Here is a 19,290-nt window from a genome sequence, read left to right on the forward strand (position 1 = left end):
ACACACACACACACACACACACACACACACACACACACACACACACACACACACACACACACACACACACACACACACACACACACACACACACACACACACACACACACACACACACACCTCTATTAAGCCTTGTCCTCACGAGTTCTCAAACACAAACATATGACTGAGAAACACATGAAGCCCTAGAGATGCACTTATCTGCAGTAGATGTATTCTTTAACCACCGCATGCATATTTGATTCGATAAAAGGCCTGCATGGTATAGAACACTGCACAGGGTCCTGCTGATAAATAAACCTCTTCATACAAAACCATGTCTCAGGCTGCAATTCCAGCCGGAAGTAGCCAGAGCACATGTGTGACGTTGCCTCGTTCCTTTGTTTCTCTTCAAGTTTGCTCTTGTGCGACCGAGACAACGGCTTCTTTTAACCCTGCAGCTGCCCTCAGTGACTGCACTGTGTTATGCTGTTCTGCAAGAGTCAATTACGTAATGAATACGGAGCATGTGGGTTTGTGTGTATGAAGGGGGGGGGGGGGGCAGAAGAGAGAGTGAAATGAGAAATAGCAATACAGTTACACGCTGCCTCGCTACCGGTGAAAGTGCTGTACTATATAACAAGAGATTTGAGGTCTGAGGTCAACCTCTGTCCACGAGAGAGAGAGAGGGCATCTGCTTGTATTGTGATGAGTGCACACTGCAGGAAGTCCTCTCTTTCAGCCGGGGCGTGTTCTTCTCTGTGACGCTTGAAGGAAAAAGGTGTAACATGTGGTGTACACCATGATGCCACATCTGATAACTGAATAAACAAGCTCCGCAGCAGATGCTAAAATACAGATACTCTACTTCCTCCGGTACAAAACTGGAGCTAAAATATCCTGCAAACGTGTGCCGCCATCTTACACTTTTGACGTCACACTCTGGCTTCAGAGTGTGCACAGCAGTGTTCGTGGTGTGGAGCCGTGTTACTGAGGTCGACTGGGAGTCAGTCTCAGCTGCCAATCATGACATTTGACTTTGTTTTGATGGCATTAAACAACCAATCAGGACCCAAGTTGCAAGGGAAAATGAACATTTAGACATACTGTACATCAGTGTGATAAAATGTACCTAAAACGACAGAAACATCTTGAAGTAAATGGTTCGTCTTTCCTGCAGGAGCGGTTGGGGAAGGGTCTTTGCATTTCTACAGTTAAAGTGCACTTGGCTGCTATATCAGCTTGTTGTATTGATTGAAGAGTTGTCACAGGTCACTTTCATTGGTGATACATTTTTAAAGGGAATGGCCTGACTACGGCTTATGGTTGGATACAGTGATCCCTCATGGGATTTGCTTGAGTGCTTGGGGACTTTTATGGTCTCCCTTCCACTGAAAACGAACCCTCGCAGGAACACTGTAGCTCCATGGTTGTTGTGTTCTAGAGCTTCTGCCTCCTTCCCACAGCATCTCAGGGACAAGAAGGGAAGGTTGCGTATCCCGGCTCTGTGTCCATCACAAGTCTGCATAGAGTTGTTTGTCTGCTTTGCCTGTTTACTGAAGAACTGTCCAAGCCGCAACTTTCCAACTGGATAGTGGAGGCTGGAGTATAATGGCAGAGGTGTCCCGTTGCATCAGGGTGGGACGGTGCTTTCGATCAGGACTTTGGCAACCTGATGGGTGTTGTTTATAAGGGTATCTGTGGGTGATATTACTGAGCAACCAGTTGGTCTTCACCACGCACATTCTGTTTGATTATTGCTTGTATTTATTTATCATATTTGTATTGCTTTCCTCTCTACTTAACTCCCTCAGAACATCTTAAAACAAAACGAGCACTTTATTCTGGGGATATACCTGAATACACCTTGTGTTGCATTTTTGTGGTTAGTTTAATCAATTTTAATCCACAGTCAATGAAACATTGCTCTGAAAAGGCATGTCAAACGATGTTCATTCAGTATAAATACTGATGGGAAAGTGGGGAAGTCCAGAGGCATGGCCGTCTTTCTTCTAGGAGTTTCGTCGGCGCATGCACATCTGTTTTGAAAAGGGCTTTTCTTATTATGATTAGTTTGGCTGCAATAATTAATTATTAAGAAAACTATGAAAAGCCACATTAAGCCATCTTCGAAAAAAAAGGCCAACATAACTTAATCTGCCACTGACTGGTAAACAAGTAAACAAGCATATGTTAGGTAATGGCAATCTAAAATTTTACAATTTCAAATCGTACTACATAATAGGCCTGTGTGAGATGTTTGCATTAGTACTAAGCAAACTAATATCCACTACCAGTATAACACTCATTAAAAAAGATAAAACCCATAGTATTTGATACATATTAGTGACCCAAAGAACTACACTGTGAGTACAAGCGGCAGTTATCTCCATCGGGTGGCTGGGCACAGCCTTAGAGGAGTTTGGAGGGAGCTTGGAGTCGAACCACGGCTCACTCACATGGAAGCAGGACAGCTGAGGTGGTCTGGGCATCTAATCAGGATGCCTAGTGGGCACCTTCTGTTGGAGGTTTACCAGGCTGTCCAGAACTCACTGGAGGGATTACATATCCCATCAGAAAGAGCTGGAAAGCATGGGTTGAAAGCAAGGAATGTCTGAAATACCCTCCATGGCCAGCTATCTCTGTGACCCACGCTCGGATAAGTGGAAGACAATGGATGGATAGATGGATCTTTATATATATATAAATGTGTCTAAGCTTCAAAACCTCAGTCCCTTCCAGACCTTTCCAGGCCAAGTCATTAGTTCTGGATGAACCCCTGGACTCCCGCACAGGTTTTGATCCTGAGTTCAGTGGCTGCTCTGCAGGCTGTAAATAGATATCCCTTATAATATCTGTAGCACTGAGAGATTTAACTGAATTAGAATATAAGGTTAAGACTGTGACTTCAATTGAGTGAAGAAGAGGAAGTGAAGAAGAGGAACAAGGTACAACATGCATTGTACTGTATGGGTATATACAATGCACATATACAATATGTGATGTATCACACTCCTTTTCTTTAGGGAGCAGAGGATAGTCATGACCGCATGGGCCTGGAGCTTGTCCAATACTGACTCCTTAAACTAATGTCTCTCAATCTACCCTATTTGTATTTCTATGTAACAATGAGAGGAACAAAACAACAAAACTAATGTCAACCTGGCAATATAATAATAAACTGACCATCACCAAAACTATTCTCAAAACAACAATTACAGCTTAGAAAACACCGTTACCAGAACAAGTCGTTCAAGCTCTGGATTTCCCTACATATCAAAACATGGCTGTATTAAGAGCAATACTACATTTTTTCATAGCATTGACAAAACCTGAAATACAAGATGTAAGACATTAATTCGATTTATGTATTTATTTATTCTAACATACTTAAGGTCTACCTTCATAGCTTTCTACCCAACTAACTACAGTTATGTAGGTTACTACTTTTGTTGTATCTATTTTTTTATACCATTTTATCCGTCGAATAATATTATTTGTGTTTTTATCCCATTAATTATACTTTTAATCAAAATTTATTATTTTAGCTTTTAAAATCAATTTTATGGTATGTCATTGTCAGCATTTTTACTTTCTTTGTCTTATTCTTGCCTCATCAGTCAATTGTGAAGAACTTTGAATTGCACAAACCTGTATTAAAAGGTGTTGTCAAAATAATAATAATAAAGCTTGACTGATTAATTGAATGATTGATTAATGATGAGCATTACTTCCAATAAGCATATTATTAATTACTATCATTACTTTGTGGGCTTACAGTGAGTTTACAAATAAGCCCAATACTGTAAAAAAAAAACAGGGCTGCCTCAGAAGAGAGGACCCGCTACCGATTTAAATATAAAGTATTTAAATATAAAGGGCTCATTCTAGGGTAAAGAAAACAACAGCTGTTTACCCCTGAAACTCCTAAAGTGTTTTATGACTCAAACACTTCACTCACCCCTCCATCGGCATCTGTTGAACACTTCTGACTGTCACAATCATATGGAATACACGATAAAGCCCTTCTTATCCTAACATCACCACATCTTCATCAGGACCATCACCACTCCCAGGCAACACTGCCAGCCAGTGTGGTTGGAGCTCAATTCTGTGAATAAGTGAGGGCAGTGGTGCACTGGAATGAAGCTGGAGGAGAAGTCATAGGTTTGTCGGCTCAGTGACCAGCGAGTCGTGACTGTCTGGCTGAACAGCAGCTCCACCACAGAAAGACGCCTCTGGGTTCCAGCTGCCTGTCTGAAGCATCAGGACCACCGCTTTCTCAGATCTTTACTCTCTAGCATCAGATAATAGATGGAGGGGGTGCGAACATCTGGACAGCTGTTATGTTGCACATTTTCTGACAAAACTGATGTGTGACTTTTCTATTTAAAGAGGGTATTAGAAAATGGTGGGGGGGATAATACTCCCAGCCCCAGGGATTTAATGCTTTGTCAAATTATTGCTTTGGTAATTCAAGCACATATTTGTTTTGCTTTGTTATGCATGGGCACCTCCTGTCCCTCCCTGGGGTGTTCTAGTGATAGGACCTCAGGCTTAAAGTGGAGCTACTGCCACTGCCACCTGGGGTTTGCCTTAATCCAAGCTACAACCTCTCCATTCAGATCTGGAGGAAAAAATATATTCAACTCCACCATCTGGTGTGATTGCCATGAGGAGCTGACACATTACAGGCTGTGACGCCACCACAGAGGACAGGATACGCTGTCACCGTAGCACCCTGAGGTGACTGAGTGACAGCACTACGCCTTAGGCAAAAACTCACAAGACGATTGTGTTATAGGTAAATGTGACTCAACCTGTCTGCCAAGAACAGGCGCAGACAGGAAGGGAAGTGAGAGAAGAGAGGAAGTTTACGAGTCAGTGAGGACGGAAGTTGACTAACCTCAGTGCATCACCTGCAAAGAAAGCAGATGTGGATGTGGTGCATGTGCAGTCACCCATACATAAAGCGAGTAGAAAGAAAAAGCTTCATTTGTTATGGAAAACTATGAAAGACGACCTAACTTTCCATATAACTTTCTGCATTACTACCCTCAGGGCCGGTTGCTGCTATAAGCCCGTCTTGTGCTTAAAGGAATGCCAAGTGAAACACGTGACGGCTGAGAAAACCTCTTGGCATTTTCTCTCCTAGCTGAGCTGAGGCCAATCCTGAGAAATACAAAGGAATGCAGGTATTCGCCAGACAAACACAGCTCTCTCCTAAGACTGTGTGAAGGTTACATTTCAATTGCTGGCACCTTTCCACGGCTTCTACCGTCACTCGAAGCTCTTTCTGTCCCATTAATAATCATTGACCTTCCATCAAATCCATTAGATCATACCGAAAGAGATTTATATCGCCGCTGCTCCATTCTGTCTCTAAAGTGAAACATTATTAGCACAATCATCTTATCTGACAATGCTGTGACCATGATGGCGTGATATTCAAATTGCATGGTGCAACTGACAGGATAAATCAAAACGTGAGATTCCTCTGTTTTTCGGCAAATCATGATTTGTGTTCTTTATCCTCTGAAGGTAGACACAATCATGATTAAACGCGTGTGTAATTTGCATCAAAGCAGAGCCAGAGGTTACCTTGATGAGTGTTGTCTGGCCAGAGGATCTGCAGGGCTGCAGGCTTTAATAAATCAGTGCAGTTCAGACATAAGCGGCCACTCATGTGTGAGCACTTTATTTATAGACCGTGTATAACAGTGACAGTGCGTTAGCAGATCGCTAAAGCTTTGGCCTCCAATCTCTTGTTTTATATCGAAGTAACCATGTGTAAATCTATAGAGCTCAAAGCCTGCCCTGGGATCTTCGACTGTTGTCCTATGCTGCTGTTCTTTCCACCGACAGTGCAGTGTTGAACAGTTGTTTTCTACACATACGCCTATGAAGCCTGTACACTTCCTGTTGCACAGTTTTTAATGTAAAGTCAAGTAACAAGTGGAGCTTCCTGCTGACGGGTTCTAGCCTATACACAGTGATGTAATACTTAATGTCCTCCAGGCTTTACAATGTATGTTTCTGTCTTCTGGTACACAGCAGACCAGTGTGTCCACTGGTCAAGACAAGACAGGAAAACACAGGGTAGGAAAACCAGAAGGCAAGAGAGACAACACTGAAGGAGGTTATGTTTTCACCCCTGTCTGTTTGTTTGATGGTTTGTTTGTATGATTACACAAAAACAACTGAACACATTATCACAAAACATGATGGAAAGATGCGGTGTACATCAGGGACGAACCTGTTACATTTTGGTGTGGATCAGAACCAGTGGCGGATCCAGGAATATTTTTTTTTCACTTTCTTTAATATTGCGAGACAGAAGAAATTATGAAAAAAAGACTGTTGGGCCTTGGCAGAGGTGTGTGCTCTACTGAGTGACTTCCTACTAAACACAGTTTTTGTTTTTAAATAGCAGACATGCCACATGTCTTTAACATTCAAGCAGAGATGAAAACATTTACAGGAAATGATTCTGAAGTTGATGCGATTGTATGTGCGGTAAACTCCAAGTAGATGTCACATGACAACAAACATGTTGTCATGTGACATCTGACATCAAACATTGGTTCCTTTGTGTTATGCACATGATCAAATGTGCTTGGAATCATTCATACATTATAAATAAATTTAAAAAACTGCTCACAGTCACGGTGGGTCAATGCTAACATTTTCACATCCCCCTCTCATTCCTGAGTGCAAACTCCCTTTAGAATCCTCTAATTTAAATGTGACACGCTTTGGAGCACGTTGCCATACCTCGTGTAACACCACATTTAACATCAGAAGAATCTACTGGACCTACTGTTGAATTCGGCTTATGTTTGACCCCCATGTAAACGCGTATAATTGATGTAATTTGAACTGAACAGCTTGCTTCCCTGTTGGTGCACCAGCCCTCTGCCACCACAACACACCGGTGTTTCCGGTAGAGAACAGCACGAAGCAATCAGAAGGAAACGTGAATGTTATTAGCTTACAGTCTTGTTTGGTTTGCTGCGTGCACGCCGATTTAAAGAGAACCCTCTCACGGCTGAGATCAGACCTCCATCCCTCGATCAGCGCTGTGGATGATATCACTTCTGAGCAAAGACGCGTTAAAGTGCCGGGTGTGTTGGCTGTGATTGGTGCGGCCGCACAGACAGAGGGTGGTTGTAGTAGTGGGGGTTGCGGGGAGAGGAGGGGGACACACAGTGGAAGCACATGACAAACAGAGACACAGGCTGATGCTTATTATTAAACAACATATGCTCGGGCTGACTTAAGGTGGACTGGGAGGACACGGCCACACCACGGCCACATGTGTTCCCCTGCAGGTTCGTCTCTTACGCACAGTAAACAAGTGGACGTGGAGCCCGTGTTTACACCGCGAACCAAAAGAAATACAAAGCAGCGGAGTGGATTCAAACCATGTGTTTGTCTGAACGGGCTTTGCTTGCCTCTGCCTCGGTGTGTGCACGTACCCTTCTCCGGTTGTGTCATCCACAGCTGAGCGCCTCGGACTGGATGTGGCCAACTGTCAGTCTCCTTTTCCCCCAGCACAGATCCACGGTGCTCGGCTACAAGAAACACCTTCTCCCCCCCTTTATGATCCACCGCTGCCCCGATCACTCCTTCACAATAAAGACCAAAAAAATGAAGAAATAAAGTAAAAAAAAAGAAAAGAAAAACACAAACGTATCTCGGCGCTTCCTGATTGAGGTACAGTGGCGGTGATGGTGTTTGTAAGGGGTGGGGCGGAATGCAGCTTCAGTCCGCCAAGATATGTGGGCTTACAGGGCACGTTGGTGCACGTCCGTGCATGAGCAGGAGGAGGTTCAACACAAGCACCAGTCTCCTCGTGTGATTTTGAAATATGACAGAAAAGTGACCCAGTTGCTGTGAGTAATCTAAAGGTTATCGTCACCTCCAGCACCACTTCTCTGTGCTCTGCACTGTGTCTGTGTGCCTTGCTCAAGGGCACCAACAGGTTGCTGACAAGGGGTGAACACTCTTCTGACAGTGTGTGTGGGGAAGGTGTTCCAGGTTGGTCGTCCCTGGAATATTTCAAAATATCCCACTTTGTTTACTTTGGATATTTTATGTTTTTAATTGGTATCACTATAGATTCATATTTAAAGGGATAGTTCACTGAAAAACTCACTATGCCGATGGAGGGGCGGGTGAAGTGTTTGAGTCCACAAAACACTTTTGGAGTCTCAGGGGTAAACAGTGTTGCAGCCACATCCAATACAATGGAAGTCAATGGTGACCACTTCTACAAACGTATAAAAAACAACAGAAAACAAACATAACATGTCTCCATACAGCTCCCGTGGTGTCATCCAAGTGTCCGAAAGCCCGACATTCAAACCCAACCTCGAAACGGCTTCTTTCACACAGTGTTTTAAGCCTAAATGTCTGCTACAGGAAGTAGTGACCCTAACGTGCACCCCGCGCATACTCTTAGAGGAGAGCTTGTGTAAAGTGCGAGCAGAGTGTGCGTGTGAACGTGAGCGAGGCTCCAGAGGAGGATATCAGAGGTCATTAAGGCTAAAAACGTGTGTGTAGATGACCCCGTTTCGAGTGGAATATGAATGTCGGGGCTGACGGACACATGGATGCCACCACAGGAGCAGTATGGAGGAATTTTATGAATTTTTTCTGTTGTTGTTTGTGCAGCGCTGTTTACCCCTGAATCTCCAGAAGTGTGTTGTGGACTCAAGCACTTCACCCACCCCTCCATCGGCAGAGTGGTGAGTAGATCATGAGTGAATTTTAATTTTTGGTGAACTATCTCTTTAACATTATTGCATGTTCCTGGCTATGAATTGATTTAAGTAGCTTTGTAATTTTGCTTCAAGGAGAAGTACAATGCTGGACTCAAAATAATAATATTTGACAGTCTAATTACTATCAGATTAGACTATATAGATGTTCTAAATACATTTGATTCATATTTTATATATAGATGGTATATGCTTCATCTAACAGTTAGACAGATGTACACGGATCGCCACATTAAAACAGGTAACTGGTTTATATTAAACATTCTCTGATGGCTGCCCAAGTAAAAGTGCTTGAACAATCATCAATCAATCAAACTTTATTTGTATAGCACCTTTCAAACAAACAGTTCAAATTGCTTCACAAGCGATTGACAAAATGTTAAAAAATGATTAATGAGTGCAGAAACCATTGCTCTCATACATTGTAAAGATTACTAAGAAAATGATCATGTGTAAAATGTACTTGATAACAGCAGAGAAACAGTGTTTTTCTTAATTGCAAATGTTTCTCACTGATTCCGTCTAAAATATGTTGAAACGAATAGAAATCTTTTTTTCGAAATAGTGGTGTGAAAAATGATGACAGTTAATGAATACATTTATTTTGAACAAAGACCCACAGAATTTCAGTCGTTTTGAACCCACTCAGAGGAGAGGAGGTTCCACTGACTCATGCATGAAACGGTTTCCACATGTTAAAGTCTTCCATCATGCTCTGCTGCACCTGATCAGTGGCTGAATGTTTACTGGGCTAAAGTACAATTTCCATTTTGCACTATACATGTACTTTCTACATTTCAGGGAGACATATTGTACTTTCATTCAGCCACATGTATGTCACAGCTGCATTGGTTTGGCTGCACGTCACTGTAAGGTCATCACAATGAGCTCAACGTTACAACGCTGCCCACTTATTAATGCATCTGTAAAAAACAAGCCTGTATCATGACAAATATTAATAGTAATGACAGGATAGCGCCTCAATCATTTTGAAGGCAGGTTTTTCATTCGTCACAGAGTATTGTAGATGGTGTGTCACACTGTCAAGGGAATACATGGGTTCACTTGGACTTCAGCACAACAGAGCCTTGGGGAAAAGTATTATTTACACCTGTGCTTTTCCGGGCTGCATGCCTTTTACTCCGAGTGGCTTACGTCTCTCCACTCTGAAAGGCCTGACAGCTGCAGTGCTGCTGAGGTGGTCGTCCTTCCTTCTTACAGAGGCTCTGACAGCTCAACGCATCCACCACTTAAGAAAACACATGCAAATAGACAAAGATCCTACAAAGTTAGCATTTTATATTGCTATCCAACATGACGTTAGCCTGTTTCTCAATTAATTAAGTGTATTTTAGTCAGCTTACTTTAAATACCAGGCTTTTGTAAGTATTTGATTGTGTTATGAATATTTGGTAATGTTGTGAGTACTGTATTTGGTTGTGTGGAGTATTTAGTAGTATCGGGAGTAGGCCTATTTGGTAGTGAGTATTTCATTGTGTCATAAGTATTTGGTAGTTTTGTGAGTATTTGCTAGTGCTGTGGGTATTTTTCTTGTAATGTGAATATGTGGTAGTTTTGTGAGTATTTGGTTGTGTTGTTAGTATTTGGTACTGGTTTGATTAATACGTTGTGTAATTAGTATTTGGTAGATTTGTTAGCATTATTTAGCTTTGTGAGTATTTGCTTGTGTCCTGAGTATTTCTTCTTTTATGAGTCTGAGCATTTTCGATTCGTTGCAGATGTGTTGTGAAATTCATGATATTTTCTCCACGAGGACTTCTGACCAAGGCCTTTGCCAAGGCCATCCTGACTTGTGAGAAAAGTCATGGAAAATGTATTCTAGAGATAAATTATATTATTCCTGGAGACCAGAGCATTTTTATCTCCTTTAATTCAGAATTCAAAATGTAATACTGATCATAACAATAAGTATTGCAGAAAAGTGTACATTTAAATATCAGGTTCTCTCATAAATAGCTGTTTTATGTAAAAAATATCCCACTGACCTTTATGGTTTGTTCATTTTCCATTTCTGTATCGTCTTTAAAAATATTACCATGAAAGATTTTCCCACAATCCCTCTGTGATGAGTTCCATATCTCATGAATTCTGTGAACCATGGAATCAAATTTGCTCCTGCTGCTGACGCTGATGAAATAACACTCTCTTATTTGTATCCTCTAAGAGCAAAACTGAATAAAACTTCCATGGGTTTGAAAGTGAAGGTGAACCAAAAACCGGTAAATCCAATTATTTTAATGAATCCTAACATTATAATTACTTGTGTCCCCTACCCTGAAAAGTACAAGAGGACATAGTCTGTTTCAATTTCATTTCATTAAATTTGACTGTGGTTCTTTATGTTGGCCATCAGTTTTTCTAATTTTTAAACCAGTACAGTAAATGGCACCATCATACCTGAAAGAGCTCATAGTACCATATCACACCACTAGAGCACTGCGCTACCAGACTTTAGTCTTACATGTTGTCCCTAAAGTCTCTAAAAGCCGAGCAGGAGTCAGAGCTTTCAGCTGGATCATGACGATGGATTGTGGATTATGATGAAACTGATCGTGATGGTGGATCCTGATCGTGGTGGCTGCTGATCATGGACTATGATCACAACAGGACTGCTTGATATACAATATGTCTACTCAGATAAATACTCTTATTTTCTGATGTTCTCCTTTACACTTGACATCTATTGCACTTCTGTCCGTCCTGGGAGAGGGATCCCTCACATGAGGCTCTCTCTGAGGTTTCTACCTTCTTTTTACCCTGTTAAAAGGGTTTTTTGTTTGTAGTTTTTCCTTACTGTTGTTGGGGGTTAAGGGAAGAGGATGTCACACATTGATAAGGCCCTATGAGACAAATTGTGATTTGTGAATATGGGCTATACAAACAAAATTTGATAGATTGATAGGGGGGGCTGGAGCCAATCCCAGGTGACATTGGGTGAAACTATTTGGTCATAAACCAAAATATGGCAGTGCTAGATAAATCACCAAAAGTCATCCTGGGGACACGACAACCACATAACTTCATTCCAAACGTTTTAAAAGCTTCAGAGAGATGTGGGGAAAACAGTTCCAGTGTCAGTTTAACAACAACCGAGCAGGACATTTCTCCATTGACAATTTTCAGAGGCTCTACACATTCGAGCCACAGAAATCCTCCTTAGAGATGATCAGATTTGATGCTGTAATACGATGATGCAGTGATTGCCGGAGAAATTAAATAGCCTTGGATAATATATCCGGAAGGACTGGGTACAATCCATCCAAGACTCCGAGCTCCTGATAGCGTTTACGCCTGCTAGGGGGGGGTGGGGGTCGCTGGCAGATTCAACAATCCGATTGCTTATCATGGGGATCAGCTTAAGGCAGAGGAACTGACTTAACATCGTCAGTCATATAATAATATCCCATTAGCTTAGAGCCTGCTGCGATTTGGACTGATACAGAAACTTGTTGTCATGGAAATAGCCCAGCCTCGGTTGAGGTAATGGGCCTAAAAACACATGGATTATCCATCCCAGTAACTCTGGGGAAGGGGGGAGTTGTTTGTCATCTCTATATCGGTGTTGTGGACTTATGCTGATTGCTCAGCAAGATGTATAGGGTCATATTTCCTGAAAAGTAGAAATCATGATATCCTCAGTTATTGATTGAAAGTGAACCACAGTGTTCCTTTTTGGGGGCAGGTGCAGACAAGGACAGATGGTGAAGTACAGGTCTGAAACAGACACATCCTCGTGATTTCATGTTTTTATGTATCGCTGGATGTTTAGCGTGATTACTCTGTGGAAACAAATTCAGGTGTCTTGCGCTCATCTGTATTTGTCTGGAATGTAATTAGCTTGATTGGATGTCCTCATGCATAGAGCAGCAAGAAGGATTTCCTCTCATCTTTAACTAAAAGGTTAGTTTAGATCTGGCTCGGAGATCTTGTAGCTATATAAGTGTGCAGTTCTCTCATGCTGTTTTCTGGCTTGTTCATATCAACAGTAGACTATATACTGCACATGTCAAGAAGATATTTTTTTGTGTGTGTGATTTATAATATATACTTTACAAGATAAAGTCAAAAAGACAATTTATACATAGTTTATTCACTAAATTTGTGAATGAACTATCACTCTTAATTGAGTGAGAACTTCAAATGAACTAATTAACTTGAATCACCGTCATAAATATTTCAGTGTTATTTCGCATTTAGTGTCTGGTAATGTGATTCACAAACTAAACAATTAGAGTCAAAACTGAATTTATTCCAATACAAATTTGACTTTTTCCTAATGGCTATATTATATATGTGAGAAATTACAATATATATATATATATATATATATACACCAAGCCAATCAAAGTCATGCTCTTTGTTTTTAGCATTATTTTGAGGTATAATCAATGACGTAATATATAGATGGACAATGTGCCAACACTTCCTGCTTTTATACAATATTTTGGATACAGGCTCAGCCATCTTGTGCTAACGCTTAACATTAACTCGACTAAGATGAAATGCAGCTGCTCCTAGTCTCTATCATTGTGTCCTGATATATGATATTGCATAAATATTGCGACCTTGAATTACTGCAGGGAGTGATAACATGTCGGCTCTTGTAACAAAGGATGTGAGAACTCCTTTTCAGTCACGATTAGTCCCTGGCATCTTTCAAGCACATTACACACTTGATAGTTTCTAAACACATTCATTTTACTTATGCTTCTGTCACATTGCACTTCTCACTATCCCCGTTTTTTTAAGTTGCCAATATGTTACAGTTCACATTCAAGTACATCAGTTTATCTGAGTTAACACACAACCATGAGTTATATTTATTTAGTTTTATTTAGGCCTACGTTTTATTCGAGGCAGGTTAGAAAATTGTCTAATTGTTTGTTCCTTTGTTCAGAGCCACCATGCAGGATATTGTTTGGAAGGGCACTGCCCAGCTTTACCTGATTATTATAATCTTAGTGACATCATAGAGGATGTCACTGGGGCAACAGGAAAGTTTGCTTTTGTTATTTTTAGGCAGTGATAGTAATGTTTCAGTTAATTCACTTTTATAGACCCATTTAGCTTTCTAAATGAGCTTCTTTATATGTAAAAGAAGGTTAGCAGATGTTCTGTGTAGTCAGAGTGCTGTGTCTAAGGCTGAAGGTGTGAATCGTACATCCTATATAAGGAGAAGTGGGAGGTGAAGCTGCGTTCTCACCAGTATTTATGGTTGTATGGTTTTGATTAAAGTTTTTTTTTTTGTGTTTCCCTTAGTTAAATGGAGTAATACAAATATTTATGATAGTCTGCTGAGTCTATACCTGCCCGCAGGTAACTTATTTGATCCTCGAGCTAGACTATCTTCCTAAGTCTCGAACTTACTTACTTGAAATTGATTGTTGTTTATATCTAGGTGAATTATGACAACAAAACTCAAACAAATGATAAATATTTAACTCAAAAATTGCCTGTGATTATTTCTGTAAAAATAACCACTTGATAAAACCCCACAGGCAGCAGCGCGACTTGGAACATGTAATATTTGAAAAGTAATTGAAGCAACAGCCTCTTTATGTGAGAGATCTCAGTGCCTTTAATTTAAAGATGACATTTTCTAATGCTTGTATTAATTCACTCTGAATGTGCCGAGTTATTATATAGTTGTAAAAAAAAGCACTCCCACAGAAAGGGCACCTCAGGGCGTATTACGAGCAGTTGCACCTTATCTCTACACATTTGGCTAATGACCTCCAAGAAACCTGATGGATATTAAACATTGCCTGGTTTCACCTTCTTAGGTTTAATCACATGGAAGGGGGAAAAAGCTCAGATAACATCTCACACACAGAGCAAAGCCCCGACCACTGCCAGGCATGGCAATAAACACGAATCATTCACACAAAGACTCATCTCACACGCAGGCTCTGGTTGACAAGGCTGATAGATATGGTTGCATGGTTTGGATATAGAGGATGTGTGGTGCAGATACACAGAATAGTCCCAATTTTCACCTTGAAAATATATAAAGATTTTGCTTTTGGGAGAAAATAGATAGAAGGATTTAGTCTCCTCTGAATGTGTAATGGAAAATACATTCAGCCTGTTAGAAGGCCAGTTAAAGCCAGTCTAAAGCTAACACACACACACACACACACACACACACACACACACACACACACACACACACACACACTGGTTTGCGCAGCTATCCTAATTAGGACTTTGCATAGACTTCCATTCATAGTAGATTATCAAAACCTTATCCCTAACCTTAACCATGAGTAATACCTGCCTAACCACAACTTTAACCTAACCACAATTCACATCTGACCCCTATAACCTTAACCAGGACCTCAGAAATGAGTTTTGACTGAGCTTTGGTTCCAATGAGGTCAACTGGTCCTGACAAGGTCCTAAAGAGGCAACACAAATAAGTATGTACACACACACATACACACACACATTAAAGACTTAATGCCAGACTCTCACAAGGCTCCAAAAATTATAACAGCTGTTTGTTCTTTGACTTTATCGGCTTTCTTTAATGTGACAGCAAACTTACATCACAGCATGCCTGATTCAGATCAGGGAAAATGTTGAATGCGGGAAATAAACTCTCATGTGCAGCAAAACGACCCATCTACTGCACCGGTTTTTGTGGAAGTGGCAGCACAGGGCCATTCCCAATGTGGTTATTGCATGAGTAAATGTTGAAGCTGTATATGTAAATGATGTTTGAAACCACTGAGATTAACCTGCATGGCTCCCCTAAATCAAATTGGCTGGTACAGTGTCCTCATTATTTCCACAGATGACTACTCACCAAATAGAGAGGAAATTAGTACCAGAGACAGCAGCAAGCAGTAATTTGGCAGAACATAAACATTCAAATAGATATCAAGTATAAACAATACATTTCCATCACAGATGTTTTACCAAAAAAAACTCTTAAATGCATCTCTTCAACATAAAATAGCCCCATCTAGTGGAAGATATCCTAAAAAATGTTCAACAACAAACAGGCTGCTAGGATTTTAATATGCTATTGGTTCTGCTCTATCTCCTTGTTTTTCTCTTATCATTGTAACTGATTATTTTATTGCTGCTGTTAGATTTTTATTGCCCACATTGGAAATCAAAACACCGTTTTACACATATTGTTTGTTCTACTCAGCCGGTGAAAATACTTTTTTGCATAAATGTGTTTCTCTCTTTTATTGTGAAGAAGAAATAACACTGATGATGCCATCTCTTTTCAAGATTCAGTGTGAATAGAGATTGGCACACGCAGCACTAGGGACAAACACACTGAGGATGCCTTGACATCGACTTTGACCAACATTTTTTAAAGCTGTCTCTTTCAAGCATCAAGTCTAAATTGTTGCATTATTCCTGTGGAGTTTACACATCTGCGTTTAGTGTACTAAAAATGTGTTATGTGTGTCTTTGAGGTCCTACCTAAGCCATTAAAAAAAAAAAGGGTTTTAAACTGTATTGTCTATTATGGCTTCACTTTTTATTAGAAATTCAAACATTTGAACATTCATGCGAATGTGGGGGAAAAGGTCGTGTTCTAACTGTAATGAGCCCTCCGAATTCATAATCTACAATCTAGAAGCACATCAGACCGTCGTTTGGACTGGATTCTTAGAAAAACTATTGTCCACGTTTGTGCTCACTCGCAATCTGGTGTCTCCTTCTCTGCTTTTGCTGGTGCATAGTAGTTTATTACAATAAGTAGTTTATTACAATAAAAAGTTGGTCAACTCATCAAAACATTACTTCATAGCACTACTACCAATCAAAAAATATTTACAGGGTACCTTTAAATCTAATTGTTTTTTTCATATAATATAGCAAGTGTAGACAGTTTTATAACATAGTAAAATTGTACAGTATAATCATAAAATATTATATATTTTTATTTATTTTAATATATATATATTAAAGTAATGAAAATTTTAATACAAATGTGTACAGTCTACAGCATCATGAGAACATACAGAACTTGCTGAGATAAAGAAATGATAGAAAAAGTAAATATTCAAAGATATACATACATATGGAATACAGCTATTACAGAGACAGTAAATATGTGATATAGTACACGTATGATGTACCAAATGTCAATCACAAAATGTTCATATGATCATATCACAGTAGAATAACCTTATCCATCTTATATTGGTTGTTGTTGTGTGTCTGACCTTTGAATAACAATTACGCTGAACATTTAGGGGTTACACACAATCAAATCATGTCCAAGGGGATGGATGGCTGCTGTGGCGCCTCTTCTCAGTCCTGTCCCTGTTTGCTGGGAGGCATGGCGAGTGCAGAGCCACACTGGCAGAAGCCTCTGAATGTCTGACTGGAGCAGAAACCACTGAATTATTCCTCCTTGACCCGTCCTCACCTGTGCCTTTCAAATGGTTGCCGTCGCCGCTGACAGAGCTCGATGAACCTGCGCCGTCTCATATTCTACCTCAGCTGAGTCTAATGGGACAAAAAGCAATAGAAAATATGCCAGTGGAGGAGCAGAAAGGCAAACAATGGACAGAAGAAAGGAACATGCCTTCTGACATGAATGTAATTGCTAGCCACAAGGAAAGGCCTAGAACCAGTATATCTCAGTGCTCCAAGATTAATTTTAATAAAGCTAAAATGTGTTCCCAGAAGGTGGAAAAAAAGTGTCTCGTATTCAAATGTGTCATTGCAGTCGGAACAGCGTGACATTGAAAAATATTCAAAGTGCTTTCTTCAATCACTACAATAAAACATTATATCCATTTGGGGAAAGGTTTTGTATTTACTGTTCCAAACCGTATGTGTCAGGTATCCTCCGGGAAAACTCTTGCATACAGCGAGTGTTGTATTTCACATTAAATGTTTGTTCCGGGGGGAAAAGAAGAAGAAAGAAAGAAGTAGAAGCGGGTGATTAGAAGTAGAGGCACTGGCAGAGAAAATAAAAATAACAGCACCTACAGAAACAGAAGCCAAACAGAAACTTAAAGCGACAATAATCAGATAATATTAAAGCAATGTATCAAATGACAATGGGAAAGGGCTCACTCATAATGATGACGTTTATTATAAGTTCAAGATATCACCTGAATCTGCAGCTCTCCTGGGCTTTACAGTGATTTATAGTGTCAGTTTATATGGCCCACAGTTTTACTGTTTTAGTTCTCTCACTGTTCTCATTGGCTCATTCTCATCTCCACCAAGCTGCTAGCAGGACAAAAACACAGTTCTAAAAGCCGACTTTGCTCTGGCTGCTGATGGTTTTTGACAATCTGAGCATTTTAGCATGTAGCCAGATATTTCCCCCAGGAGCTGGTGAAGACCAAGATGGAGCTGAACGGAGAATGGATATCTGACTTCTGACTTCTGACGGCAGGCAACTTTTATATTATAAGCATTACTTCAATATCTTTAACCTGATTTGTTGCTAAATATTGTATAACTGATGAGTATTAGAGTGTACTTTTTCATTGCATGGCTTCATTTCTCAAAATAAATGGATAATTGCATGGTAAGTCTGCAGGAGGTTCAAGTGGAGTTTCATAATTCTATTGCTTAAAGAGGTCGACAGCAACGAACATGTCGTGAAAATTACAATTAATTGTTTGGTGAGTCAACGAAAAAACAAAAGGCTAATATTTTTATGATCTATCATTCGTTTAAAGCCAAGGTTGTCAATCCTGACCAAGCTTGCAAGAGCAGGTTACACTTAAAAAAAAAATGCCACCAATACATCCCAGCCCCTCCCATTGGCCCTCATCAAAGCTTCGCCCCCCAACAAAAAAAACAACAACCATAACTCGCTCGCTAACGTCTGACTATCGTCTCTGCTTCAGTGTCTCTCCGACTGAAGACTCCGGTCATGTGCAGTGAGAGCACGTTGGCAGGCCAGCCAATCATTTCATTTGGTCTGGATGGAGCGATTGACTGTGTTTATTACAGTCCTGCAAGGCCCACAGACACCAGATGATGTCATTTATTGATGGCTATCAGGACGTAAAGAGGATTTTACTGTTTGCATTGCCGCTTGTCTGTCTGTTTGTCAGGAGGATAACTCAATAACCACTGAATGGATTTCATGGGGCATGATCCAAGGAAGAACCCCATTATCATGCAGATAAATGGCCAGATCCTTTTTTTTCACTTTCTTTAACATTGTGAGACTAAACACGCAGCCCTCTGGTTCCTATACTTTCTGACAGATTATAGATGTTTCACTGAATCACTACTGATAGACCATATGAGGTGTGGCCAGATTGTCAGGCTAATCGATTAAACACAAGTTATTTCAGCGGCAGAATCATGTGATTATGGAGATAAATGCATCTACGTCAGTATTTCGACATTGTGTTTTCAGTGAAGCACGGCACGATAAGCTGCAGCTCAGAGGGTTTTCCATAACAGTGACCTGGCTCGCATGAAATTTTCATCAGCAGCTCTACAACTTGACCCCTCTGTCTCCAGGGGAATGTGCACATCTCCAGGGAGCACAGTTTGGCCT

General features: G+C 40.5%; 1 protein-coding gene across 4 annotated transcripts in view; it reads right to left on the reverse strand.

Annotated features, from left to right (window-relative positions):
- LOC117776316 (myelin basic protein-like) overlaps window positions 1-7,592 on the reverse strand; it is a 67,505-nt gene extending 59,913 nt beyond the window's left edge. For all 4 annotated transcript variants that reach the window (XM_034610149.1, XM_034610151.1, XM_034610148.1 and 1 more), the window contains exon 1: window positions 7,458-7,592. In XM_034610149.1, coding sequence (XP_034466040.1) covers window positions 7,458-7,476 — 19 coding nt within the window. In that variant the 5' untranslated portion in view covers window positions 7,477-7,592. The remainder of the gene's footprint in view (window positions 1-7,457) is intronic.
- Between the last annotated feature and the right edge of the window lie 11,698 nt (window positions 7,593-19,290).

Source organism: Hippoglossus hippoglossus, chromosome 16 (genome assembly GCF_009819705.1).
Source record: "Hippoglossus hippoglossus isolate fHipHip1 chromosome 16, fHipHip1.pri, whole genome shotgun sequence".
In the NCBI taxonomy this organism is placed as follows: Eukaryota; Metazoa; Chordata; class Actinopteri; order Pleuronectiformes; family Pleuronectidae; genus Hippoglossus; species Hippoglossus hippoglossus.